Source organism: Cyanistes caeruleus, chromosome 16 (assembly GCF_971803275.1).
Source record: "Cyanistes caeruleus chromosome 16, bCyaCae1.hap1.1, whole genome shotgun sequence".
Lineage (NCBI taxonomy): Eukaryota > Metazoa > Chordata > Aves > Passeriformes > Paridae > Cyanistes > Cyanistes caeruleus.
The window spans coordinates 1,982,941-2,010,644 of record NC_141716.1 but is presented as its reverse complement, the minus strand read 5'-3'; the positions used below and the strand labels follow the sequence as shown (position 1 = coordinate 2,010,644).

Sequence of the window (27,704 nt, the reverse complement as noted above, 5' to 3'; positions counted from 1 at the left end):
AGCGCTGGGCGTGGCCTCGGGGGCGTGGCCAGCGCTGATTGAAACGCGCCGGGCGCGTGGCCAATGAAGGCCCCGGCGCGCTGTGGGCGTGGCCGGGCCGGGGGCGTGGCCCGGGGCTGCCCGAGCAACAGCTGCCGCGGAGCCGTTTACAAACAGTGCCCCGAGCGCGGCGCGGCCGCTCCCCCGCGGCGCCTCGGTCAGGTGAGGCAGGGCTGGGGGGCACCTGCCGGGGGCTCCGGGCCCCCTCCTCCTCCTCCTCACCTTCCCCCGCCCCCCCCGGGGGCACCTGCGGCAGGCGCAGCCCCGTCCCTCGGGCGGCCTCTGCCGTGAGGGGCCGGTTGTGCGAGTGAGCGCGGGGAGGCCGCTGCAGCCGGGATGTCTGCAGGGTTCGGGGCGCAGCCCTCCCCCCACCCCGGTTTGAAGCGGGGCTTAGAGCCCCCCCCGTGTCCCCGCGCTGTCCCGGCCGCCGTGGGGGACAGGAGGAGGAGGAAGGGCAGCGCGGGGCCGGGGGGGCGGAGGAAGGTCCAGGTGTGTGTGGCCGCGCCGGCCCCGCCCGCGGCCGCAGGTAGCGGCCCCTCCCGCCGCCCCCTCCCCAGCGCGGGGCGGGCGGAGCGGCGGCCGGAGCCCGGAGCCCTTCCCCAGCTCCCTCCCACCCCAAAGTTGGCGCTGGCCCCGCGCTGCCGCCGCGCCGCCCCCTCCCCTGCCGCCCCCGCACGGGCCGCGCTGCCATCCAACACCTGGGGGGTCGCGGGGCCCCCCCGAGGCGCCGGGCCGGGCCCGGGGGCCGTTCTCGGCCGGGGTGGGGGTGTGCCGCGACAAGAGACTATTTCTTTGTGAGTCAAAGATGTTCCTGGAAGAAGGATTTGTAGTAAGTGGCTCATGGGGCGGAGGGGGTGGGGGGGGTTGTTAATGAAAAGTTTATTGATCCGTTTTGCCAGTTTTTGTTTCATTTACCTTTGTCTTTCAAAGAGCAAAGCCTTCCCGATCATTTCTTTAGCATCGTGTTGCTTTTTTTTTTTTTTTTTTAAAGGGGAATAGGAAGTTTAGAAAATAAATAAATAAGCCTCAACTGACTTCGTAAGCAACAAAAGAGGTTGCCAGGCGAGGACAATAAAATTCTAGAATATCCAGAGATTGGATTTCATTCCTGTTCCGTAATGCCCCCTGGACTTTCTGTTTTGGGGTGTGAGGCTTTTTTTGTTCGTTTGTCTCCCACACAGAAAACCTGCACCCAAAGTAAGGTCTGTATGTTCTCTAATGAGCCATCCCATAAAATGTGCTGTGTGACTCCCAGTAAGTATTTGAATTGAAGTGTAATAGTTTTGAAGTGGTGGGGAACAAAAATCTTTCTGTTGGGTTATTGATCTGCTGATGAAAGGCGTTTGAATGTGAAAAGGGTTGAGTTTAGGGGGGGTTGTGTGTTTAAAGGTTGTTTTCTTTTTTTTAAGGCAACATTTTTTTTTTTTTTCATTTTTGAAATGACCTTGAAAGCTTAAAAACTACATCAGTTTCTGCCAGTGGGTTTGAGGGGGAGGCAGGAGCAGAAGAATCTAGTGAAAATCGAAAATAGAAATAGGAACTGAAGTATAGCTGCAGTGAAATATTTTCTTATAGAAGTATGTGAAAAGGGAAGTTTTTGTAAGAATGTGTGAAAAAAGAAGAGAGGGAAATAACGCAGTTTCAGATGCAGGGAGGGGGGGAGAGAAGGGAGCATATCATTCTTCACATTTTATTAGGCCGTGAAATGCAGGAGTGATATGATCTGGAAGACACAGGAATAAAACGCCTAACTACAAGTTGAATAGCAGGCATTGACTTGCTGACCAACGCTTCCATGCTTGGTGGGGGCTGGTTCTGTGGCTGCAAAGGTAGCAGAGCACAGGGCTATGACAATGGCTTGCAAATGCTTTAACGCCATGTTTTATTGCTCTTAGGAGCTCTTATTAACTGGAGGTTTGGGAATACGACTAAGACTTTAATTTGGGATGTCCACACTGAGGTTTCAGCCTTTCCTTGGATAATAGAAAAGGACAGTTGCAAATAAGTAGGATAAACTGCATTCTTTGGCAGAGGGGGAGGGAAGAGGGAGAGGGTGGAGGAGGGTTTTTTTTTCTTCCCCTTTACTAGTTCTGTAACTGAGTCAATATTTTAAGATCTGTAGCAGGAATGTGGCTTTGTGATCACTGATCTTTCTGCAATGTGTTTTTTTTAATGAGCAATCTCGTCATGCTGAACAAAATACTTGGATTTCCGATCTCACAGCTCTTTTCCTGAAATCAGCATCTGAGTTTTCAAGTTTTGCCTTTTAAGTTTTTCAGGGTGGTGAATATGAAAAACAAATAACTTTAGAACCGTGGTTATTACAGTGATTATTGATTGGCTTGGCCTTCAGCCAAGCAACTCTTCTGCATGCAGCAGAGTTGCTGATTGAAATTCTGTGGATTCTTTTTCATAAGTTAGCCTTTTTTAATCTTTAAACAGCATATATGGCAGTTGAGGAACTGTAGATCAGTTTTTAGTTAAGGTTGTTCAATTATGTCTTCATCGCTTTGGAGCTGGTTGAATGACTTGACATGAGATTAAGCACAACAAAAGAAAAGGCAGGGGAACAACAGCTGCCTTCCAGTACCAGAGCTCCAGATTCTGAGCAGTTCAGCGTTTTACCTTTTACTATTACGTGGTGTCAGGTTTAAATGTGAATATTTCTGTTCGCCTTTGCAAGAAGCTCAGGCTTGCAGATAACACATCAGCCACTCAAAGCCTGGATGTTCGTGTTTTGGGGGTTGTTTGTCTGCTGCATTTCGCAGAAAATGATCTGAGGATCTGATACTGAGCAATGAATTGATCTCATTAACTTTTAAGACAAAACTAGCAAACAGTCGCCACTAGTTTGTACTTGTTTAGTTACTGTGTGGTAAGAACTTTAAGGTGTGTCCTTAATGGCAGCTGACGATTCTTGCTGCGAAGCCTTGTTTATTTTAGGTAGATGTTTTATACAGAATTTCCAGTGGGACAAATTACTCTACTGACTGCCCTTATTCTTTCTGAACGCTGACTGTGAGCATAAGAGAATAATTTTGCCATGCTGCAATCAGGATATATTTGAAAATTGAAGCCATTAAGTTTTGCTGTGTATTTTAAGGCTTTTCCTACTTCCTTTGTTTAAACATTCTCAAACAGTGCATATCATAGATGAGTTTAAAACATTCTTATGGCACTGTTGGGGCCGAATTTAAAATTGAAATGAATACCGACGTCCTTGTTGATCAAAATAGAAAAAGCATTTCTTTAAATAAGTAGATGTTTTCTGGTTTTGAGTGTGGTAAGGAGGCTATATTGGTATCTTGTAAACAAAGTTTCATATTAAGTAGTCTTTAGAGAATGGCTTCCAGGCTTTGCATTAGAGGATTTCTTTCTTTTCCTCTTTAAGTGAATAATGTTTTTTGGTGTTGCTTTGTTTTGGTGGAGGGGTGGGGAGAGCAAGATTTAGGGTAGGGGCTAGAAAGAGAGGAAGATAATAAACTTTAGCACCTTTTTATCAGACTGTCTTACACAAAAGGCTACTTGATTCTGGTTTCTCCTTTCATTAGATCACACTCCAAAAATTCCTTTTTGAGCACTTATTTCTAACATTCAGAAATATCTCCTCTTGCCCCACTGTGTTTTCATTTAGAACTATGCTGATTGATTAATACCATATTTTATACAAAGTGCTAAGTTATTGCTGTGATCAGGGGGAAATTATTTTAAAAGGGAACTGTGGCTTTCACTTAGACTTTCAAAACAGCGATTACAGTAAACTTTTAGTTACAAAAAAAAAAAAAAATCTGAGAATTTGCAATTAAGAAGCTCTGGGGAAACGTTAAGTAAATTTTAACTTCCCTTTGTTCTTTGGGACTTTTTGTTGTCCCAGCTCTTTCTAACCTGAATCTTGATTTGGAATGCATTGTCCTAGGAAAAGATTCCATCCAGTGTATATGTAAATACACTCCCTCTTTCCTGTGTTATGAAATGCTGGCATATGGAAAGAGCAGCCCCCCTTTCCCCAAGGTAAAATGGGCTGAGCTTTCTTTTCTTTGCAAGAAGCTGAAAGAAGAGTTTGACCTTTGAACTCAGCCTCACACTTCCACGCTGCTTTCAGGATGATTAAATAACCAAGGATATTTGCCTGTGTCTTATGCTTATTTATCTCACTTCAAATGTTGTAATACTTAACTGTTGAGGTATTGTCTTTAAATATAGCAGGAGGGAGCCTTTGGGTTGCAGCAGGGCTGCCATGTGCCAGCTCAGCTCTCACTGGGGACACTCTGCATTTCCAACCCCCCTCAGAGCCTTCCCACATCTCATATCTGCATTATTTGCAAATTGATTTTAACTTTTAACCCACTTTGGGGCATTTCTGATGACCCCTCAGCCTTTCTTAAGGTGACTTTAGGAACAAAAAAGTTTTTCTTCCTGGTGCATGAATGCACTGAGGGGATTCTGCTGACTACTGTATGCGTGCTTTGAGAGAGATGTGACTCATTCCACAAGAGATTTGCAACTGAATACAAAAGTAAGGAAAAGGATATGACCAAGCTATGTAAGACTCTCAACACATGTTGTATTTTAAGATTTAAAAAGTCTTTTTCAGTCAAAACTTACCTAGGTTTTTATGTGCTTCCAAACAGAAAGTTGTTCTCTTGAAAAAAGTTGGTTTTAGAAATCAACTTTTTTTTTTTTCTTCAGTGAAATTGCTAAATAATCTCTTTTTGTTGCTGATGAAGCTTGTTTGTGCCAAACGTGGGTGTATGTCAATGGGAAAAATATATTAAAACTTCTACTGTTATAATCATATGACTTTGGTCAGAGCATATTTTATAGCTTATCATAAATCTAGAACTCTTGATTCTTCCTCGTTTTTTTTAAGCGGTGTGATAAGAGCAGACTTTGCAGTTTCAAAGTAGGAGAGTGTACATGCTGGGAGAAATGAGTTTGAAATTAAAAATATAGGTGACATACGTGTTTGGAAACACAATGAGATGGAATTGCTTATCAGGCTGCCTTGAGGATTTCAAAAGAAAGTACAAGAGGAAATGTGGGTAGAATATGCAGGGAAATCTATGTAGATCAGGGTGACTTCAAGATTGGAGCAGAAAACCATCCAAGCAGAAGTGAATAATTGACTGGATGGTGCTTTTCTATGTGCTGCAGATTTTATGTAACTAAAAGTATCAAAGTCTGAGTTTGTTTATGCGCAATAGGTACACTTGCATTTCTCACTGTAATAAAGGGACTGCAGTTTGCCTTTGATTGAGCTGCATCAGGGAAACTGAGGCCTTTGTGTTGTGCTTGCACTTTATTGTGATAGTAGAGAACTGGATGGGTGAAATCCTGGGGGTTCTCTCAGCCTCTCTTTTGGTACTCAGGAAGAAGCAAATTAGATCTGCTTAGATTTGCACCAAGGCCTGATAGTTGGTACAGTCTATGGAAAATGGATGTAAAGGTGGCCCAGAGAAGTCTCAATTTCTGTTCACTTTTCCTGTTTGTTTGTAACTTATTTTTTGTTCTAATGCTGGTAAAATTGGGGTCAGATGCTGCCTCTGCTTTACAGGCCAGCTTGGGCCTGTGCAGCCCAGGCTGTGGGATGCATCATCACATCCCTGCAGCCCACGGGGAGGGGCAATGTGAGGTGGGGAATTAAAAAATCTCCATCAGTCTCTGGAAGATCTCCCACCTGCATGGGAGAAAGGAGGCAGCTTTTGGATGTGTCTGTTTGTATCACTTTTCTATTTTAGTACCTTCAGATGCTGCTCCAGGGGATGGCTGAACTACAAGTAAATGTCTTTTCCCTGGACGCTGTTATCTTCTTCCATCTTTCAGGACTGGCTTTTGCAAGCAGCTAATTGTGGTTTTATTTGAGAGTGACAACTTCCAAGTGCCCTGCAGAGGACAGGGATCAGATATTGCTATGCTCTTTCCGAGGGGCAGCAGTTTGAGCTGTGCTGGGTAAGAGCTGGATTCAGACTTGAAGCCAGGTGAGAGCACTAGGGCACATTGGTGGCCTTAACAAAGGGAACTCCTTGGAAGTGACCACTTCTCTCAAATGCAGGAGCAGTAAAATAATCTCTTTTCCTGTTAATTTACCTATGGTGCCCAAAGGGATGCAGCTTGCCTGTAATTGCTGCAGAGGAACTCCTGACTCTTGAGTAATAAGGAATTAAGTCTAATTTGGTAAACTGAATTTACCACTTCTTTGTAGTTGTGGCTGTTGGAGAGACCTTGCATCCCTCTGCCAAGAAGTAAAAAAGTCAAATTTGCTTTTAAGGTCTCTGAAAATACCTTCTTTTAAATGAATACCAAGACTAAACATACAAGGCAGTCTGTGTAAGGTGAGACTGACTCAACAATAAAAATGTATCACTCATTCCACCGAGAGCCTTTACCTGCTGTGGAGAGAACAATAAACTGTTTTGTAAGGTAAGGGGTCATTGCCAGTTTAAGTGCATGTAACTTCTTGATTTAATGAAGTTGCATCATCCTACAGCAGTGGTGAAATGTGTCCCAGACTTATTTAAAATAGGATTATTCTTGTGTCTTTCAGCTTTTCTACAACAGGTATTGGCCACTTCTATTGTCTAAAGTACACTTTGATTTTGTAGTTCCTGAGAAATTCTCTCCTATCACAGGGAAAAAAAGGAAAAAAAAATCTGGCAGTTTGGGCAGTCCTTCTGAACTTTAAAAGTCAATACATACTTGTAGTGCTTCCTCCTTTAATGCCAAGAATTAGTCTCTTTTATATTTGCTCTTGCTCAGTGGAGGAAAACCATGTGCAAAATGCTGCAAGCTTATACGTTCCCTGCTTTAAAAGGCCTAATTACATCTTTTGATAGAAGAGGCATTCAGTTCTCTGAGGAGACACACTCAGCTCATCTATCCTCTGCCAAAACCCTGGTAGACATATAGTCTTCAAGAAAAAGGGACTCCACAGGAAAAGGTTTTTTAGAGAAAGAGGATATCCTTTGTTTTTATTAGTATAGATGTCTGAGATGGGGGGAGGGAGTTTTCCTAATATTGTTCATTATTAACTATGAGTTATTTTCCACTGGTGATTAAAATCCTGTTTGTGAGACTTCAGGGGGAAAATGACTCGCATGTGTGTCTTTTTTATCTGACTACAAAAGGGCTTTCAACACAAAGTCTTTCTGAAGTGTGTGTGCAGAAATGCTTGGGTAATAACAGTCTCGAAGTCTGTGTATGTCTCACTCTGTTTTTGTGAATTGTTTTAGGATCTTTGTGTTGGAAATCTGTGGTGTTGTTAGAAGGGACTGTAACTGAGCGTCTCTCTTAGAGAGGATAAAAAGGATAAGCCATGGAAACCCTCCTAAGAGTTTAAGTTTAGGACGACTTTGAAATCTTCAAGCCTGAAGGATGAAGACTAACGAGGGGGACTTAAATTTGCAGATGGGAGGGAGTGGAAATTCCAGTTTAGGGTCATCTTTTATGTTCTCTTTTCAACCTGAACATCTTCGTTTTGATCTTTCCTGCAACTGAAACAAACAACTCTCTTCCTCCCCTTCCTCCCCCTGAATCTCCATTTCCTTTACAAGTGCTGGTGTTAGTTCTTTATCAGGCTGAACTGTTAACAAAGTATTAAAAACAGTTTTGTGCTTGCACAGTTGGTATAAAAGGCTCGGTGTGGACGAGAAGCAGCACTGGGATCGCTCACGTGCTCCTCCACTGACAGAATACTCTGAGAAGCTGTGTGAAATGATCTACTGTTAAAGATGGGAGTAGCTCTTTCCCTCCCTAGAAAGCAGCAGAATGCCCAGTAATGAGGAATAATTCTTGGCTTCTGTGCTGGTCTGCAAAATCAGGTTTTATCTGGGCTGACCTTTATAACTTTCCAGTGTTGTCACTTGAGTCGTGGGCGATGGACACTTGTATTCTTTGAGAAATAAGGTCATGGTCTGTGGAGCAAATAGTGCATCATCTTCCCTAAAATTGGGGACTATCCCTCCCTCAGATTGGGGTAGCAGAGGCATTTCTGCCTCGGGGAGGAAACCCCCTCGTGGCCCGAAGTGTGACACGCACGCGTTTCTGCTTAAGCGCAGAGAGGAAGCGCCGCGGTTGCCATCAAGCCCTGCTACCTGCAGAGACAAACCCGAAATTTCACGCCGTGGATTTTGGAAATCTGACTCACCTTTTGGGACAGTTGGTGAGTGAGGACTTCAGGATGACACTTGGCTTTGCTTTCTGACTAAGTGTGGGAGCTTAGGAGTGCCAGGGTACACCAGAACTGCTCCCAGCACGGAGCTGGGGTCACTGTTGGCTTGTGCAGACACCACGCTCAGCCAGGACACTGGAGAGTATCCCAAAATCCGGAGCCCCTAAATATTGAGAGGAGCTATTTTAGACTGCTATTTGTGCTTAACTTCGTAGGTGTGGTGCAGCTGCCTTAGCTTTATGCAGTGATGTATATTAATATTAAAAAATGTTCTAAATAAGTTTAAGTTCAGCCTCAGCTCAGGTTTTATTTGAGGATTTGAAGTTGCATTTATTTATGCATGAGCTGCTCTGCCTTGATCAGTGTTACTCCTGAATACAGCTGTGCTCAGATAAAATAGATAACATACATAAGGTAACCTTTATTTGTGCTCCCAGTGAGGTGGTGTTAAAAGTGATGTTAACCGGTTTGTTTTATCCATTAGGTAGGACTGGAACAACTACAGTAAATCTTTGAAATTGGAAGCAAAAAAAAGGTGTTAAACTTGTAATTTCCAATAAGCAATCAGCAGTGTAAAATCTATTTACCAGCAATCTGTTCTGGTGCATAAACACACCAAGAGGAAAGAACAGTTCATGTAAAATGACTCTTAATATCCTGAAACTTCTTGAAACACGAGCAGAACTGTAGGGGTTTTTTTAAGTGGAAATGAGAGTTGCATATAAGTTTCTCAAGTCCAGTAGATCCAGTAAAAATTAAGGTGGTTGATTTGCAGCAGCTGGAAGAAGCTGGTCAGCTAAGCAGTGATAATTTTGCTGCTGGCCTTGAATTTGAGAATCTGAGTTTGTTGAGGTAGTTGTGTCTGAGTTTTTATCTGCCAGAGGAGAAAAGTAACTTTAGCGTCCTGGATTTGGCTGTAACTCTTCAAGTTTTCTCACTTCTCTTTTTCAGAAAGTGTTGCAGCAACTACTTTAACTTCTGTAATTGTTCCGTGTTGCTTTTAACAGTTTAACAATAGTTTTGCAGCACAGAATTAGCAAAGAATAGTTGTTTATCCTGAGACTTGCCATGCAGCTTTTATTCTCAGTGCCTCCATAATGTGTTTAAAATAGGAAATTCAATGGTTAGACTTTGCTATTCTCTGAAAGGTGTGTCTAGAGTTTTTATTACATATTCATGGAAATTTTGAAATGCAGGAAGTAGAAATGCAATAAAATTACTCCTGATAGGTCATTTCCCAAAGAAATCTTCAAGACTGTAATGTGTTGTCTTGGGTTGTGTAATTTAATAAAAATAAATTAAATTTCTCTACAGGCACTTAATTAAACTTTTCTGTTTTAATAATCCATTTATATGCAGCAGGGTTTTGGTGTGGTACTTAGGTTGTGTGGCAAGTGCAATGAAAACAAGGTGTTCTCATCTGTCCAGTGGAATCTTTATGGGTGTTTTGTGGTGTTTATAAATATAATGGGTATCGCTGGGAACCTGCTGAAATACTCAGCCAGGGATGACTCACTTGTGAGCTGAAGTTTGCTGAATGCTGAGGCTAAAACTTCTCCAGTAGTTTTATTCTTTTTTCTCAGCTGAAATATATTTCTATCTGCATCAAGTGCAGTAGGTGGCACCCTGGAACTGAGACAAATTGATCACTTCTGGATGGGTCAGTGCAGGAGAAGTCCAGGGGAGCTGTGTAGGTGTCTCCTGCTCTGTTCCCTCCCCTGGACCCTGCGGGCCCTGGGCTGGGCAGGAGGGACAGGAGGGCTTTACAGATGGGCAGGGAAGGCACAAGTGGCATTTCTTGACTTGCTTTGTGAGAGGGATCAGTCATTCTTTATTTTCAACTTTGAGTTCATCTGTAGCGAGTTTATCGCTTTTCAGCTGTTGGAAGGAAGGATTTCCTGTTTTGTTCTGTTCCTTTATTCAGTATCTCTGATACTGGTGTGTCCTTTTGTCTTCTGAAAGTGAAAGAAGGCAGAAGCAGCACAGGTACTGTGTTTTATTTGTTGAGCTCCTGCACAAACCTTTAGCCACAGTCACAGTGTTGCAGGTTGTCCACTTTTCCAAGGAAGCAACAGAACTGAGGCAACTCTGGACAGTTTTCCTGCTGCCTACAGGGTATTGGATAACAGGAATGTAATTAATCAGCGTTTTTGGTCCTCAAACCCAAGGCATGTTATCTTCAGTAGGAAGAAGGGTTTGTTACTAATGGGTAAAATCCTGGTGGGGATATTTGGGTTGTAGTTCTGGCATGTGCTGGCTTGTCTGAACAGCGAGAGCATAAAATCCTGCCTGCTTGTAAAAGCCATGGATCTAATCAGAGTGGAGTTATAATCACCAGAACAGAATAAGACCAGAGCTTTCTGCCTCACCTCTTGACTCCAATACTTATATTGTCTCTTCTCAGTTTAAATACATTCCTGTCTAGTTATATCTGCACTTTCCTTCAGAAATGCTACCTGCAGGTTTTTTTTCCTAGTCTGTAGGTGCTTTCTCCTGTGTATCCAAGAGCAAGAGCTGCAAAGAGGCATTGCAGATTGCTGAAACTGGAATATCTTGCTCTGTTTGCAGTGCTGCCTAGAGGATGAGCTGTGGCTGCTTCTTAGAACTGCTCTGAGTCTCTCTGAACAGCAGTGAGAGCGCTGAGCAGCCAGCACAGCTTGGTGGAGGGTTCACAGTGCTCTGATGCAGCCTCCACTGGGCTTCAAACCTATTGATAGCCACCAAAATTGGCCCAAGCTCCTGTTGAAGTCCTCTCATGACTCAGGTGGTGGTTGTACACGGTGTATCTGTGTGGTTGTGAGGACAGGTTTTGTTTGTCAGACAGCTGAGGTGTCAGCCCTGGTTCCAAAGACTTAGCAGAGAAGATGTTATTGATTGACTGAGGTGGATTTTTCACCTATCAGTGACCAACCTGAGGCCTCCCCTACATGTGATCTTTTGCCTGTCACTTAAATTCTAAAAAATCCTGGAGCTGTGACTGTCACAGTGTTGATTTTATCCTAGGCTGGGTCTGGGTAGGGCCCTGTGGGGTGGCCCGTGGTAGAAGGGGCTCTCTTGTCCCTCACCTCATCCCAGAATGCCCCAAAGGACAGGACACTGAGGATGGATTTTGCTGCTTCTCATCCGTTTCCTTTCTCCAGTGACTCAATTCTTGCTGCTCTAGTGTGTATTTGTTGTAGTGCCACAAAGTGGGAGCGTAACAAACCTTAATTGGCTTTTTCTGTTTGTAGACATGAGCAAGGAAGTAGTGGCTGATGAATCCCAGCAGTTCACTTTGTGGGACTCCAGGCACTGCCCTTCGGATCTGCCTTCATGCCCCAGAAATGCTTCTGGCCTCTCTCTAGCATGATTTTTACACTTCTTCCTGCAGAGCACTTCCCTATGGCTCTGAAAGCGAATACACTCAACTCTTAAGTTTGTTCCACTTTTTTAATCTTGCCTGGATATTTTATTTTTTTTAAATTTGAAGCTTAAGTTATTTTCAGGCAGATACTCACTGAGCTTTGCTGTAGCATGTTGGGTAAAAAATACCTCTTAAAACTCCAGTAGAAATAGACCAAAAAGGCAGGTTGAAACATGAAGTATAAAACAAGCTAACCAGCAGCCTTTGATATGTTTTTTTTCCTGATGTTTTACAAAAGGGAAAAAGTTTTTTGAATATTTGAGCTTCAAACTTTGGTTCTGGCTCCTTCACCTGGGAGTGAGGGAAGGTCTGAGCTGAGTGGGGAAGGGAGAAAGGCAAAGGCTGCAGTAGAAGCAGAAGTGTCACCCCACAGCCTGAACCTGCCTGTTACGGGAGATTTTTGAGTCATTCTGCAGAGAGGAAGTGTTAATCATGGCAGTGATAAAACTGAAAATGGGGATAAAGGGCAGAGTTAGGAAAGAGACTTTGGCTGCAGAAAATCCAGCTTCTGTCGCCATCAGCAGTGATTTGTTCCTTCTTACATTCCACCTTACCCTGCAAGATCCTGCATTTGTGTTTAACCTGGGATAAGTCTTTGACCCAGGGCTGAAACAAATTTGGATAAAAAAAACCCTAGAAAATTCTTGATATTGTGCTGATTGTGTAAACATGGGTTAGAGGACTGGGCAGTGAGGAGACTTTAAGCTTTGGAGAAAGAGGAAAAAAAATGAAAGACAAGCAGCTGGCAACAATAATTTTCTTCTGTTCCTGGCATTCTGGTGTGGTGGTGTTTTATTTTCTATTTTATTTTCTATTTTTACCCATGTTCATTAGGCCCCAGGATCTTGTGGTCTGCATGATGGGAAAGGAGGTGCTGACTTTTCAAATGAAAAGCAGGGAGTGTTCTGAGGGCAAGGCTGCAGGAAGCGGATGAAGTGTTTGAGATGTTGGATCCATGACTCCTGCCAGTGTGTGCTGAGGTTTCCTTCCCCAGCTGCTTCTCTTGCCTGGGCTGATTTCTACTGAAATGCTGCAAGATTTAATGGCTCAGGACTTGCTTTTTCTGTCCAACCAGCTCTGATCAGAAATAGCTGAGAGTTATTGATAATCCCATCTTTATTGTGGAAACCTGGCAGCCTGAACTATTGCAGGGCTGTGGTTGAATTGTTGTCCACTCTTTGGGTCAAATGAAAAACAATGCTTCATTTTTTTTCCATATAAAAGCAAGGCAGAGGTGGAAATTGAGGTGAATTTTAAAGCCCAAGTGTGTCCATGCTGTTTTCTGCTCTGAGTTATAGAGCATAATGTGTTTTGGGGCATATTAATTCAAGTCATGTGGTCACTGGCCAGCTGGCTTGTAGGAAATAATTTGCCAAAGTTTGAGTCAGATTTTGAATGAATTCTTTTCATTAGTTATTACTTTATTTGGAAATGCCTCAGAATGATTCTTCTGCAGTTTATATTAGTCTTGTATTAGTTTGCTAGACTTTTCCTTTACCCAAAAATTTCATCAGCTGGAGTTCTGAACTTCACAAAACTGTAATTTATCAGCCCAAAGTGGTGGCCCAGGGGTTGCTGCTAGCAGGCATTATAGCTCAGCAAACTTAGAGATTTAAATTTGAGTTGTGATTAACTATATAATAACCCTTTTTAATCTTGTAGAATCTTAAACCTTCCTTTGTGAGTATAATTAATAAATCATTTTTGTGTTGTGCCACTTTGAAAGTAGAAGAATTTTGTTTTTATAATGTAACAGCTGGCCTCTTGGATGATTTAAATTCTAAACCACTGTTCAAGAAGCAGGATCATTACTTCATACAAAATTTTGAGATGCTCTTATTGTACCAGCCCAAAATTGTCACAGACATGGTAAATTTGTGGGTGATAGGGAAAGCATTGAGTAGTGGGTGAATGGTTCTCAATACAAAGATTTGTGCTGACACTTCCTATGTACCAGAACTAGAAAAGCTGATTCCAAGCTGTCTGGTCTTAGAAAAAAATAAATTTGCTTAACAGGAGGACAAACAAGTGAAGTTCTGCTGTGGTTTTACAGGTTCAGGGAAAGGTTACTTGGGCTGCTGCGTTTGTTATGAATTCAGGAGTGCACTGAAATACAGTTTCAGCAGCTTTATATAACAGGTGAGAACAGGTTTAGAAGGGACAGACAAAGCCTTGCAAAGAAATAACAGTTGGAAACAGAGGGATGTTCAAAACCAAGCTGTTTCAACTGTGGCTGGTAGAAAAGTGACCCAGGTGCTTTCTACCTATCTCTTGCTGGCTCTTAAAAATACACTTTGTTCTAAAGCATTTGATGGTTCTCAGCCCTAATATTTTCATTATTTGAGAGACAATACTTCTCTTTTCAAAAGTCTGACTAACTCTCTTCTCTCTTTTCCAGGTGCTGGAGTTCTTTGTGGCACTGAACTTGGCCTTGAGTGTATTTTACCCAATGCAATCATTTGAAATGTTTGTGCAACAAAGCTAAGTGCAACTGACTGTATCTGTAGACTTGAAAAATCTGAAGAAACCATTCAAAAAAACCTCATCCCGTTGCCAAGTGAGCCTTTGGATACATTTGCTGGGATGTGTGAAAGCACATAAAGCTGAAGAAGAACCAATTTTTTGCTGGTGGAAAAAAAATAAATTAAAAAATCATTTTCCTGGCAGAGGTTTTCCAGCTGAGCAGACTTGTAAGCACATGTTGGAGAACTCTACAAGTGTCCTTACTGTGATCAGGGAGCACCCCCAGAGAAGTGCAGGCTGCCATTAAGAGATGTAAGAGGGAGCAGAAGGGAGGAAAGATGCCCACGCAGCCTCTCCTGGCATACATGGACGGACCCGAGGGAATAGCCAGCGCCGTGGGCGCCCAGATGGAGACCAGCGATGCCTCCATGACGATAAAAGGAACAAACACCATCTCCTACAAAAGCCTGCAGGAGAAGTTCCTGCTGCAGGCCGAGGGCTGCATGCCCCTGGACTGCATGTTCTGTGACGAGACTTTCAAGCACCCCGAGGAGCTGGGGAAGCACGTGCTAACTCAGCACAGGCCCACGCTGTGCGAGCCCGCCGTGCTCAGGGTGGAGGCAGAGTATCTCAGTCCTCTGGATAAATGTCAGGTAAGAACCAGCTCACCTTCCCCGAGCAACGAGCAGGACAGCGAAGAGCTCAGCTGTAAAGTTTGTGGGCAAACGTTTGATAAAGCTTTTGACATTGAAGCACACATGAAAAAGCATAAAGATTCTTTCACGTATTGGTGTAATGTTTGTGGGCGAAGATTTAAAGAGCCGTGGTTCCTCAAAAATCATATGAGAACGCACACTGGAAAACCTGGTTCTAGAAACAAGCACCAGCAAGGTTCTGAAGGCCCCATAACAATAAATGAGGTGGTGCAGGAGCACGTAACTGAAAATGTAACGTCACCTTACAAAATTTGTATGGTTTGTGGTTTCCTATTTCACAATAAAGAGACTCTAATTGAGCACAGTAAAGTGCACACCAAAGAATCAGTTCCCAACGGTGAAAGCCCCCAAGTGACTGCTGAAGTCAACGCAGAAGAAACATCTCAAAACCAAGAATTTTTCCAGTTCTTGAACTTGAGACCAAATTCAGTTCCGGAAAAGGACAAACTGCAGAAACTTGCCAAGTGGATCGCTGAGCTGGATCCTTTCACCACGTATCAAGCGTGGCAGCTGGCTACCAAAGGTAAAATTGCAGTTGGCCACGGGCAGATTAAAGAACCGGGACAAGAAGGAAGTACAGACAACGATGAGTCATCTTCAGATAAAGAAGAACTCTGTGAAATTTGGAATGCAAATAAAGGTAGCCAGGCTGAAACGACAGGGAAGTCAAAGGTAAATAAAAACAGCGGTTTTGCAGGGAATGGTAGCTTAACCCAGGACAAACTGAAACATCCCGCTGGTGAAGTGCCTTCTATGGAGATGGATTCTAAATCATCCCAGAACAAAGAGAAGCCAACCCACTGCTCCGAGTGTGGGAAAGCCTTCAGGACATACCACCAGCTGGTCCTTCACTCCAGGGTGCACAAGAGGGACCGGCGGGGTGATGGAGAGACTTCCACTGCTGCCAGGACCTACTGTGCCGATATCATTGCGAACCTGGAGGAGAACGGGGCAGCAGAGAGGATGGAAGGAGGCTCTGAGGATGGCTCTGAAGATGGGCTTCCAGAAACAATTAATTTAGGTGAGTAGCACTGGGAGCACTTCAGTTTGAAGTGGCTGTTACTGAGAGTTGTTTAGGAACTCATTAGAGCCAAGGAATGCGTGGTGCTTTTCTGTTGTCTTTTCAGAATGTGATAGGAAATGTTAAAAAACTAGATAGGGAGCGTTATGGTGGGGGAAAGGGAGCAGAGGAAAATGAGAGGGTAAGGAAGGTTTGGATGCTGCCATTTTGAGGTCTTTGAAGTTGTGTTGGGGCTTCTTGCACTTACTGGAGTCACTGAAGTAGATTTCATAACAAGTTTAACAATCAGAAGAAAATCACTGTTTACTCACCCCTTATCTCTAACTTTACTGGATGCTTTGGAGTGTTCCATAGCCCTTGTCATCCAGTGCATGTTTTTACAAAGCGTATTTTATAACAAATAATTGCAGTTTCACTTTTTCACCCCCTTTATCTTGTAAGGCCAAACTTGCTGCTCGACACCAGCAGTTTTTTGATGCTCTTGGAAGTAAACAATAGTTTAGAACTTTTTTCTGTCTAACTACAAGTTCAGTGTTTGTTTCAAACTGTAATTTGAAAGCCTAAATGTCAGAACCAGCATGTTTGAAACATTAGTGTAAGGACACAGGCTGTTAAAATGTGGACCTGTCTGTGAGAAAGGTGTATATTTAACTCCTGTGCCTGGAAGGATTGCTGACAGCATGGATGGGCTCCATCTGTACATTACCCTGGATTAATTCTGCATGTCACAGTGTCTAGGAAAAGCAAGTGATACTGAATGATTCCTTAATTGAAAAAGATTGCAAGTCAGGGGACAAAAGGCCTGGCAGAAGGTCTCACAGCTAATCTCCTGTTCTCTGTGTGACATGCTCCCAGCCGGCTTTAAAGAACAGACACTTGCATAATCTCAGGGCAAGACACGACGTACAGAATGTCCTGGCACCCACACAGGGCTGACTTCGCCATTTCTGGTAATGTGCAGCCCTTTCTTTTGCCTGCAGGAACAAAGGAATGAAATGATGACCTAATGTGAAGTTGCTTATTTTGTTTCTCAGTGCCTTATCGTAAAGCAGAGCAGATTTTGGTGTGAGCTGCTGAGTCACACCTCTGGAGACACGAGCTGTTTGTTTAACTCACCAGGGCTGAGCCATGCGTGGCATTTCCAGGAGAGAAACTTTCCAACAGGCAGGAACCTCCAAGAGCTTTTTAAAGTCTATTATATATCCGACTTCTTAGTCCTGCCAAAGGTCTCCTTCCTCCCAAGGTTTGCAGTCAGCCTTGCCTTGGGTATTGAGTGGAGCTGTCTGGATTTTCAGTGGGAGCTGCAGTCGCTGTGGCTGCTGGTGGGCTTGGGGTGAATTCTGTGTCATTCCACTGTCCCTGCCGCCCTCCTGTGGCACCTCCTGCCTCTGCACCGGAGTGGAACCGCTTCAGCATCCCTGCATTTGTTCTTGGAATATCCGGGGCACCCATCGGGACCCCCTGGCGCTTCCTCACTCTGTGTTAATACAGGAAAATAGTCCTCATCAAATCTAAGGCACTTATTGAAAATATTCCTCATCAAATCTAAGGAGTGTCTCTCTGCAGACATTCCATTGATTAGCACATGAATAATACCATTGTTAGAATTAATTCAAAAGAAAAGGTGCATTTGCCTGCCTTCCCCACCTCTCTGTGTTGTGCACAGAGCACATTTTTAGTCTGAATCATCCTACTCACAGTAATTCAAGCATCCCCTTTAATAGAACAGTACAGTTTATAACCTGTGTGAGTATTTGAGATGGGCCATTCTCCATCAAGGTCCTGTGGGTCAATAAAGAGAACTTTTTTTTTTATTCTTTGAATCTTGTTTTGCATCTTGTTTGTTCTCTGGGCCCCTTGGTCAGTCACAAACTACAGTGTTCTGGACAGAAACCTTTTTAACTGTTGTGTTTTTGTTACTCAGAGTGCAGCAAAACAGAGCAGAAGTTACCTGCAGAGTGCAGAATTTGACAGCAGTTCATAATTTTATGTTTGTCACTAAAGAAGACAGTTGCTGTTTTAAACGAGACTGCAAATCTGCATTTGCTCTTCATAATACGCCTGTATTTTCTCCCAAAGATAAAAATGAAGACAGTTTGGAAAGAACAAAAGTTAAAACCCTTGGAACCTCCAGAGAATGCAGCTACTGTGGAAAGTATTTTCGCTCCAATTATTACCTCAATATTCATCTCAGAACTCATACAGGTAAATGAGGGCTACACCTTGTGGGCTGGGGAGGGAAACCTGCTGAATCCTCTGGGTAAAATGTTTGATTTTGCTTATGAAAAATGGAACCTGCCTTCAAAATTACTGATCTTAAGAACAAAGTTTTCTCTAATTCTAAACAAAATTAAATAATTGCAATTAAAATTTATTTACATAAGTATAAATATTTTTGAACAATGCTAATTACATTAAGTATTGTTAAAACCATATATTTTAAAGCTATAGGTTTTTCTAGTTTAGGCAGTGTAGCAAAAGTTTAGGGTTGGGTTTTAATTTAAAAACCAGCCAATTTCTCAAGTGTTAAGTTGGTTGTCTGCCAGCTGCTGCTACCTGGGGAAAAGCTGAGTCTCTTTTTCAACTCGGCTCCTTGTTTTGCATAGCCAGACAAACCCACCCTACTCCTGCCTGTGTGTTCTTGGGAAGCAGCTCTCTTCCAGCTGAGCTGTCCCGTTTGTGTTGGGAATAGGACACCTCTGGGGTGATCAGGGGCTGCGACTCGCTGGGGTTGACCCAGAGTTCCACTCCTTGCTTATCTCTGCCAAACGCGTTGTCAGCTCCCATCTCCATCCGTAGCCAGTGGAAGCATCCCAGCCCAGCCAGAAGATGTCACTGTAGTTGGTAAAAGCATTAAGATACTGTTGTTTAAATGTTTTAGATGAGTTTGCGACTTAGGAGTGTGTGGAGGCAGAGAGAAAAATCAATTTTAATGTTTGAGAGTCCACAATATTGCGTTTATGATTAAGACTTCAAATGTCAGACTTATTTAAAATGTCAGACTTATTTACTGATGAATCTGTGTTGCAGGTGAAAAGCCGTACAAATGTGAATTCTGTGAGTATGCAGCAGCCCAGAAAACTTCCCTGAGGTATCATTTAGAGAGACACCACAAGGACAGGCACGGTGACGGCGCCGCTGATGGGAAGGGTGACAGCAAAGGTTCCCTGCGGGGTCAGGAGACGGCGCTGTCACTGGCTGCTGATGCTGCTCCAGAAACCAAAAATCTGAAGAGGCTTTTTGATGGTGCCAAAGATGCTGAGAGCTGCCCACCTGCCAAGCAGCAAAAGGAAGTTCTGTCCTTGAGCAATGCAATAGGCAGCACAGTCTTTTTAAAAGTAAAGAACAATTCCAGGGAATCGAACAAAAGTTCTGTTTGTAGCAGTTTGAATCAAATACCTGAGAGCGTGCCCGCTCCTTACCCAGAAAAACTAAAGGCTGAGAAGGAAACCAAGGAAGCTCAGCCTAAAAGAGAGAGAAAGGCTTCTGTGGCATCAGAGGAAGATGATGTCCAGTATATCTGTGCTTTTATTGGTGGGAAAAATGTGAACAATATGCAAGAATGCACTGAGAACTACAAACGCAGACCTGTCGTGGACTGCCATGAGCAGCCCTTGGACTTATCCAGTAAGACTTCCCAGGAATGCTCAGTGGTTGCAAGCAGAGGCCTGCTGGCCCCCAGCACCTGTCCCTTCTGCACCTACAGGACATTTTACCCTGAGGTCCTCATGATGCACCAGAGGCTGATGCACAAGTACAACCCTGACACGGTTAACAAGAACGGCTACAGGAGCAAGGCCGTGGCCAAGGCCCGGCGCACAGGCTGCCCCCCGGCCCTGCTGGGCAAGGATGTGCCTCCTCTGCCTCTCCATCCCAACAAAAACAAGGCTTCCACAAACCCACAGCAAAAACCACTGCAGGCAGGGAAAGCCAAGCAATGTGCCCCTCCTCAGAACAAAGCCCCTCTCTTCTCCGTGAGCGAGTCGAGCAGTACAGCCCCGAGTAACCTCAAGTTTCATAAACAGCAGAGTAATATTGGAGCTCAGGCAAACAACTACAGACAACCTCAGCAAGAAGTGCACTCCAGTTCCAGTATCTCTCCAGTACTGGACAGAGTAAAAAGATCTGAATCGAAAATCAAAGCTCTGGGTGCCCCAGTGACTCAGTCTGGTCTGATCAACAGCAGCATGAATGGGGTTCTGGAGTCTCACCTCAATGAACCTGGCTGGGCTTGCCACCGAGGGAGAGACTATCTCTGCAGTAAATCCGGGAGCAATGCAGCTCTGGACTATGGAGAAAGCTCTTCCAAGCGGATGAAACCCTCTCTGGTCGCTGTGGAGCACCTGGACTCTCCTCTGGCTAATTACAGGAGATACGAAATGAGCAGATTTCGTGTTGCAAACAGATATGCAAATCTGCTACCTCAGGAATACCCTCGCCCCAAAGCCGCATCCTCTGTTCTGCCAACCAAACAAGGGCTCCTCAGTGCAGATGATGTTGATCCTCCCAGTGCATTGACTGCTCTCAAACCTTACGAGCCATACAGCTCTGGATCACTTTATGGTTCTTGTGGATCTAGCAATGGCCAAGTCACCAGCTCGACAGGAGAAGGTACAATCCCTCTTTCCTCCTCTTATATACCCAGAGGGGAATGGGATATAATAAATAAATGTGTGCCCACCTTGAGACATGGAAAATACAGCTATTCTTAGCATTTCACCAAGTCCAGTCAGTGCTTGGGTTTTAAACTTAAAATCCAGGTTCAGCAAACTCCTGGCTTGGGGAAATAGGTGTGGAAGGGCTGAATTTTAAAGAGGGAACTGAAGTTCCTCAAGTTCCCCCTTCTCTTCTGCCATGGGTTTCTGATGGCAAACATGTATTGTTTGCTCATTAGACAGCTCCAGACATGTTGACTAATCCAGGATATGGAATGAGCCTTTTGGCTTAATGTGCCAGAAATCTTGGGCCATCTGGAATATTAATAAAACCTTCTGGGGGAAAAAAAAAAAAAGCTGCCATGGACAATTGTTCCCTTCAAGAGCAGAAAAGGATGTATTGTATCATAAAACTGATTTAAATCTGCTCTTCAATGGTTGTTTTTTTTTTAGTGTTTAACTTTCAGTAGGAACAGAATACTTTGTTAAATCAAGACAACAAATCTCTGCTATTCTAATTATGGTGTAGTAATGCTCTGTGGAAACTTCTGGGCCCAGCAGAGATAAATGATTTGTGATGTATTGGGAGCTCTCTGGTACTTACAAAATACATGCTTTTTGCTTTGTCCTTGGTCAACATTTTCAAAAAGTCAGCAGGAGGCCAAGATTAAAAGGTGCTGGGTGATGTTTAAGCAGTTGTCTGACTATTTGTAGAAGGTGGTATTTATGACTTGAAGCTGAGATCAGCATGGACTTAGCTACAAATACAGGACTTTGAATTTTGAGACGAAGATCCCATTATAAAAATGGATAGCCTGTGTGGGCTGTGTAGTCTTAAAGTCTGTGAAGTTCCTGAACTCTGAATGCTCCCATGCTCTGGAAGCAGTAAAGTTGTTCCTCTGAAGTAGTCTGGGATGGTAACAAGCACAGGAGTGTGTTCCCTCAGGTCAGAGTAATCTGCAAATGCTGAATTCATATTTTGTTATGAGGCAAAAAAAAACCATATTGGCTCACTCTGTTCTGGTTTTTGTTTGCTTGTTTTAAAGTTGTGGGCTTCAAAAAACGTATCACATATAGGTAATTTATATTTCTATTTAATTATGCAGGCTCGCCTAGTGGGTTATAGGGAAAGGTGAGGGGAAGTGTCAGAGCTGTGTGCCCAGGCTGGGCAGGGAGTGGAGGAGGAGAAGCAGCACAGCTGAGTCACTGGAGGGGTGTGGGAATGGGCTCACTGCTGGTTTTGTGCAGCAAAACACTGTGTCTGTGTACCCTGAGCTGCTCTGAGAAATGCAGAGTGGCCACTGGGCTCTGCACAGGGCTGGCACAGGAGCACAGGAGCTGCTGTGAGAAATGCAGAGTGGCCACTGGGCTCTGTGCAGGGCTGGCCAGGAGCACAGGGGCTGCTCTGAGAAATGCAGAGTGGCCACTGGGCTCTGCACAGGGCTGGCCAGGAGCACAGGAGCTGCTGTGAGAAATGCAGAGTGGCCACTGGGCTCTGTGCAGGGCTGGCCAGGAGCACAGGAACTGCTGTGAGAAATGCAGAGTGGCCACTGGGCTCTGTGCAGGGCTGGCCGGGAGCACAGGGGCTGCTGTGAGAAATGCAGAGTGGCCACTGGGCTCTGTGCAGGGCTGGCCAGGAGCACAGGAGCTGCTCTGAGCTTTGATTGCTGGTGATGGGAGAGGATGAGCTGCAGAGAGGGCTCAGTGAGGTGTGCAGGGATGGAGCCAGGGCAGCCTGCTGAAGGAGCAGCTGCTTTTAAACACTGACTTCACTGGAATCCACCTGCTTTTGTTTGGGAAGCTCCACCTGTGCCAGAGAAATCGCTGTGCTGGGCTTTGCTTCCTCTTCCTTGGTGCCAGCCTGGAGACCTGCAGTCAAGAGCTTCTCACTGGTTTTTGTTATTTAGAGCTCTCACAACTGTGGCTGCAGCTAATTTGACAGCATTGTTGTCATGGAAATGAGGATTTCATTGTTCATTACCCCGTGCTGGCTCAGGTTGAGAAAAGCAACTTTTTCTGGCTGTTCCTTCCATTGGAAAGACTGGTGAAACAAACCCCCCTCTGCTGGGTTTTTGTCGCAGCTGCCCCAAGAGCCCTGGGCAGGAAGATGTGGGTCTGTAAGGTTAATTTCTTAGCTTTTCAACCCATTTTCTTACAAGTACCCAACCCAAACCTTGATAGTTACTGAGAAGGGTAAAGGTAACAGCCAAGCAACCTCTCAGTGTTAGAATTTTATTGTGGGTGGAGAGCAAAGATAAAAGTTTCATTAAATTCTTGTTGTTTTTCGTTAAAAATCTGAAGCACAGCAGTTTCTCTGGACTTCAGTTCCTCCATGCTATGTTGTGTGGTACCATCTGCAGGGCCATGCAGGTGCAGACCTGCAGCTTTTTCTGCCCTGTCTTTGCTTGAACCCTGCTGATTTTATAAACCACGATGTCAAAAGCTTTTTCTAAGGGCCCGTGTGCCTGGTGGCAACATCCCGGAGGTGCCCCGAACATGTTCTGTCGCATGTTAAATGCTGGATGGAGTTGTCAGGAGAATATGTTCCACTTGGCAAACTTGATTAAAGCATGATGCCTTCCCTTATTGCTTGTAAGCTTTGCCATCCCGTGTTGCCCTGAAGAGACAGAAACATTCTGAAACCACTCAGTTTGTGTTATTCTCAAATTAGTTGCCTTTGCAATGGCAACATGTTATCAAGGATAACCTGTTGGCTGATTGATTTGGCAGAGGCTGCAAATTAAAGACAATTGCTCGTGACACACTCCAATGGCTCCGTGGATTCTGTTGAAATGTTAATTTAGCTGTGCCATTTTAATTTAATTAAAGCTCGAGAGTTTTTTTCCAATGCTGCACTGGAAGCTTTCTTGGAATATGGATGGCAGTTGGGCTTTTTGGATCCTGTGGGAGTAATGATTCTGGACTTTTTGCCTTAATTTTATGAAGTGTTTCTGACTGCTTGCCTAAGCTAGTAAGACTTAGTATGGAACTGGCATTGATTTCACATATATAAATCTGAATTAATGGTCTCAGATAAACATGAAGCTACCTGTGTACTAGAGCGAAAATTGCTTAACAAAGGTCTGCAAGTAAATGTGTACTAACACTCTCCAAAGTGTCGCCAGTTCCATGTATTCCATGATGGCAGCAATCCCCAGTTTCCCTCTCAAATACTCACTGAAAAATTCAGTTTTCAAACGAATGCAGGAACTGAATTAGGCATTAAGGGTGCAGCACTTACAGCTCCTTAGGTGAGGCCTCTGCTGTGGGATGAGTTAAACAAAGACATTTCTTTCTTAAAAATAAAATGAGTGAAACTTGGAACTGGACATCACTAGGATAAAGCTTAGCACAAAGTTGTTAAATTATCTTTTCATTCTCCTTGTATGTATTCTGGATCCTGAATTTCATTTAATAGGAATATCTATATTTTTGAGGCCCGATTGTGAGATGATTTGTCAAAGTATTTTGGATTCTGGATGCTGATGTGGAGTGAGGGGAGCAGGAAATAATGCTAACTGCCTTAAATGACTTTTTTTTTCCAGGAAGGAGATCAGTGTCATACCAACACTTACCCAGCAATCTGCTGCAGAAGAGAAGTTACGAGCCCTTCGTGGGGAACACACCCTTCAGACCCAGTGACAAGAAGAACTGAATCACTCAAGAACGGTAAACAAACCTCCTGAACTAATTGTTCTTAAATGCTGTGTGAGGTGCTGGTGGCATCAAAGGTTCCTGCACAGCGTGAGGGGAGCTTGTGAAAGTCTGAGCCTGAAAAGATAAACATTGCTGCCTCCTCCTGTAAAACCCCCAGCTGCTGGTGTGGCAGCACTGCTGCTTTGGAGTGCTGGTAATGTTTGTTTGATAGGTACAGGATGCTCCTTTCTGAGGAGGAATGGGAGGCTAACCCTAGAGAAATATATTAATTGGTTATAATTGCAGTGGGGAGTGTTCAGTGGAGGTCAGGGAGTTGAGGTTCAGCCAGTCCTTGAGGGTGGAGAAGCAGAAGTGACACAGCTCTGGGTCCTGGGGCTTGTGGTGCAGACCCTGCTCCTTCTGCCCCTGCTGAGCCCTCAGGGCTCCTCAAACCACAGCTCTGGGCGAGTCCTGAGGGGAGGGAGGGCTTCCTGACAGCTCCTGGCAGTTTCTCCTTGTCATCCAGAGGCTATTCCAGAGAGTTTTCTCTGTGTTCAGCACAGGGGTGTGCTCTCCTGGGGAAGGAGGTCAAGAGGCAGCTGTACCCTGGTGCTGAGCTGATCTCAGTGCTGCAGCTGAGCACCCTTGTGTCTGCAGCACCCTTCACTGCTCAGCACAGAAGTGCTCTGGAGGACTGGAAATAAATAGCTCTGTTTGCCTTTTTCCAACCCAGAGCTACAGATTATTTCCCTCTTAAGGGGAATACTTAGGGAGTATTTCTGGAATACTGTAGCCAGCACACATGGTTTTATGGAAGGGTTTTGGGAGCAGAGCTGTCTAACATTGAGTTGACAGCTTTTAAAACACTTTTATTTCTTGATATTCTTCTAATCTTACTGCTCTTATTGTCCCCCTACTAAGCATAGATGTGTCTGTGTGTTGTTAACTTGATATAATGCCTGAAATTCTTCTTGGGGCTGGGCATCTTCCAAAGCAGAATTAATTTCCCAGGTAAAGCTGGCAATCCAGACTTCCATGGCAGTATCAATTCTTTAGCAAGGATGTGGAAGGAATTCTCTTTGTTATAAAGACACTCCTCACAATAAAAACTCAGCTGTACTATTTTAGAGCTGTATACCACAAACTTAATATTTATTGCTCTTTTCTCCCCCCCAGGTCTAAGGACACCAAGTGCATATTCCATGGAGTTATAGCTGCAGTGCATCCCCTGAGGAAGAGAAAATGGTGAAAGCTACTGAACTAAGCTGTGATTGTACTGTATATAGAAACACTACAGTTTTATAATATTGGTTCTTTTAACATTTTGTACCAAATAGCCATACAAAGTAGTCTAAACAGTTGGGTTATGAAGGTGTGTGGAGAATGTATATCTTGACCTTGACTTTTGAGTATTTTTCATTAGAATTAATTGACCAAATATTAGGTAGGAGTTCTATTTTTACATACTTGAGCGCTGCTGAAGAGTTTCTCTTGGAAAGAATATATATCGTTGCACCTCAGGTAAACTGTAAATACTGAAGTTGAAAATCCTGTTGGCGTAATGCTCCTTTTTCATAAGTGAAAGTTTCTCATCTGTTGTTTTTTTTTTTCCTGTTGAACTATGTTAGTTTTTTAAAACAAGTTCCAAATAAACTGTCTGAAACTGTCCTGTTTATAAATGTTGTGAACATTAAAGCAACGGTGCTGACATTGATCTGCCTTGGCTGGGTGAGGACCAGGACATGCTGGAGGGCTCTGCTTCTCTGGGGCTCTTTCCAGCATCTTTTTAAATGCAAGCATGAGGCAATACTTGACATTTTGGATTTCCTGAAATGTGCTTGGATTCTTCTCTTGGCATTGGTTGCTGTTTTTCAGAGAAGCCTCTTAAAAACACCTCTGCCACCATCCAGACAGAAAATCCCTGGGACTTGCTTGAGAAACAATAATAATCTCCATGTTTCAAATGTTTGGTTCTGTACTAAGCTCCACACAGTCACATTTAGAGAAAAAAAAACTTCTTTGCACCTTTGTCCAAAGCTGTAAAGTCTCAAACAACAGCCTTGAAATATGAATTTGGGTTCTCCAGACTTCAAAAGGGATGTGGCTGTGATGGAGTCTACTTGACTGTGCTTGGAAGCTTCTTGATGTCAACTTTTAGCATCCACTGGGTGTTTAAAATGCGTGAGAAATAACCTGTAGATGGGAGAATATCTCCTTTTATTTTTTTGTGAAGACAACAAGAGTTTTTTCTAATGCACATGCAGTTTAATTCTTGTAAAGGGAAGATGGCCAGTTACCAGCCAGTAAAGCAGAACTGTTGCATATTTTGACTTGCCTTCCTCGTTTCTTCTCATGAAGTTGTAGTTAAGAGTTAATTCCTTCTGTACCTGGCTTTGACTTCCATATATTTTAGTAAAACAAAACAATTAAATATTTTGCACTGTTCATTTTTCTCTCTTCCCTCCTACAGCAAATGTAAAATAGCAAAACCTAGAAACTCTTGTTTTTTCATTATGCAACTTGAGATGTTCCAGTTGTCTTAGTTCCTGTAAATGGGACTGGTTTTTAATGTCTCCACAAACTGGCAATGGAATGAAGTGCTGTGTATCAGGAAATTGTACACTATTGACCTGTTTTCCTGTTCATAAGCTGAGCCATATGTACATAATAATCTAGATGTTTTTGTTTTCCTAGTTTTGCACTTTTATAGCCTATTTTTTGAAGATGAGTTCACTTGGAAAAGGGTTAATCTATTTTTGTGTGTGATCTCTCCCTGTCCCAGCGTGGCTGGAGCTGCTCTGCCTGTGCCACAGGGGCAGGGCTGCTTTTTAACGTGCTGCAGCAAACAGACCTGAGGCTTGTTTGTTTTTAATCTCCCTTCATGCTGGTACAGTTTCCCTCAAGGCTTTTTTTTTTGGGGTTGGAATGGAAAAATGGACCTGAAGACTCCATTCCATGGCAGCACCACCACACTTTGCCCATCAGTATTAACTATTGGGATACTACTGGTTTTGTATGTTCCTTTGGAAATAACAGTGCATATATAGAGGTACAAATTGTTGATTTTTTTTTTCCTTTTTTTTTTTCCTTTTTTAAATGTATTTATTTCATTCCATTTTGTTCTATTTTAATTGTTGGAACCGGAAGTCGGCAAGCAGCAGGCACACATTACTCATTTAATTTATGATGTATTTCACTTTAGTTGAGTATATTATTACATGTGGATGTAAATATAGAGTTGGTGTTTTGCAAAACTGGTTTCTGTGTCTTGCTTTTAAGGCTTGAAAGGAGTTGCCTGGAATTTCATGTTCACTTGACCTTTCACCATCCTCGCATTGCTGCGGGAGAGGGAGAAGCTGCCAATAACCAAATCCAAATTCATGTTCAGTTACATGAAAATACTGAGTCACTCCCCAGAAAATCTGTCTTGAAATAAGGAAGAAACTTTTGCTTTCTTCTCTTGCAGTTATTTTCCTTCAAGAAAGGAGACTGAGTTATTAAATGCATTTTTTTGTGATAATAACATTGAGAGGAGCATCAATTGTATTTTTTGTGTATGTGTGAGACTTGATAATTTGTATTAAATGAAGTTTTTTAAAACAAA

At 43.5% G+C, this 27,704-nt stretch overlaps 1 protein-coding gene across 6 annotated transcripts; it reads left to right on the top strand.

Moving 5' to 3' along the window:
• ZNF217 (zinc finger protein 217) lies at nt 1-27,704 on the top strand. Of its 6 annotated transcripts, none has more exons than XR_015277110.1 (7): nt 1-201; nt 14,008-15,809; nt 17,889-18,014; nt 18,840-20,420; nt 24,010-24,133; nt 25,277-25,345; nt 27,380-27,704. XR_015277110.1 is itself a non-coding variant. In XM_086853326.1 (6 exons), exons 2-5 carry the CDS (start codon nt 14,411-14,413, stop codon nt 24,117-24,119), a joined length of 3,216 nt encoding a protein of 1,071 aa, XP_086709452.1. In that variant the 5' UTR covers nt 1-201; nt 14,008-14,410; the 3' UTR covers nt 24,120-24,133; nt 25,277-27,354. The 6 variants fall into 6 exon arrangements, 3 of the variants coding, with proteins under 3 accessions (XP_086709452.1, XP_023795337.2, XP_023795338.2); XR_015277111.1 differs by lacking the exon at nt 1-201 and adding an exon at nt 7,722-8,197; XM_086853326.1 differs by lacking the exon at nt 27,380-27,704 and having other exon boundaries at nt 25,277-27,354.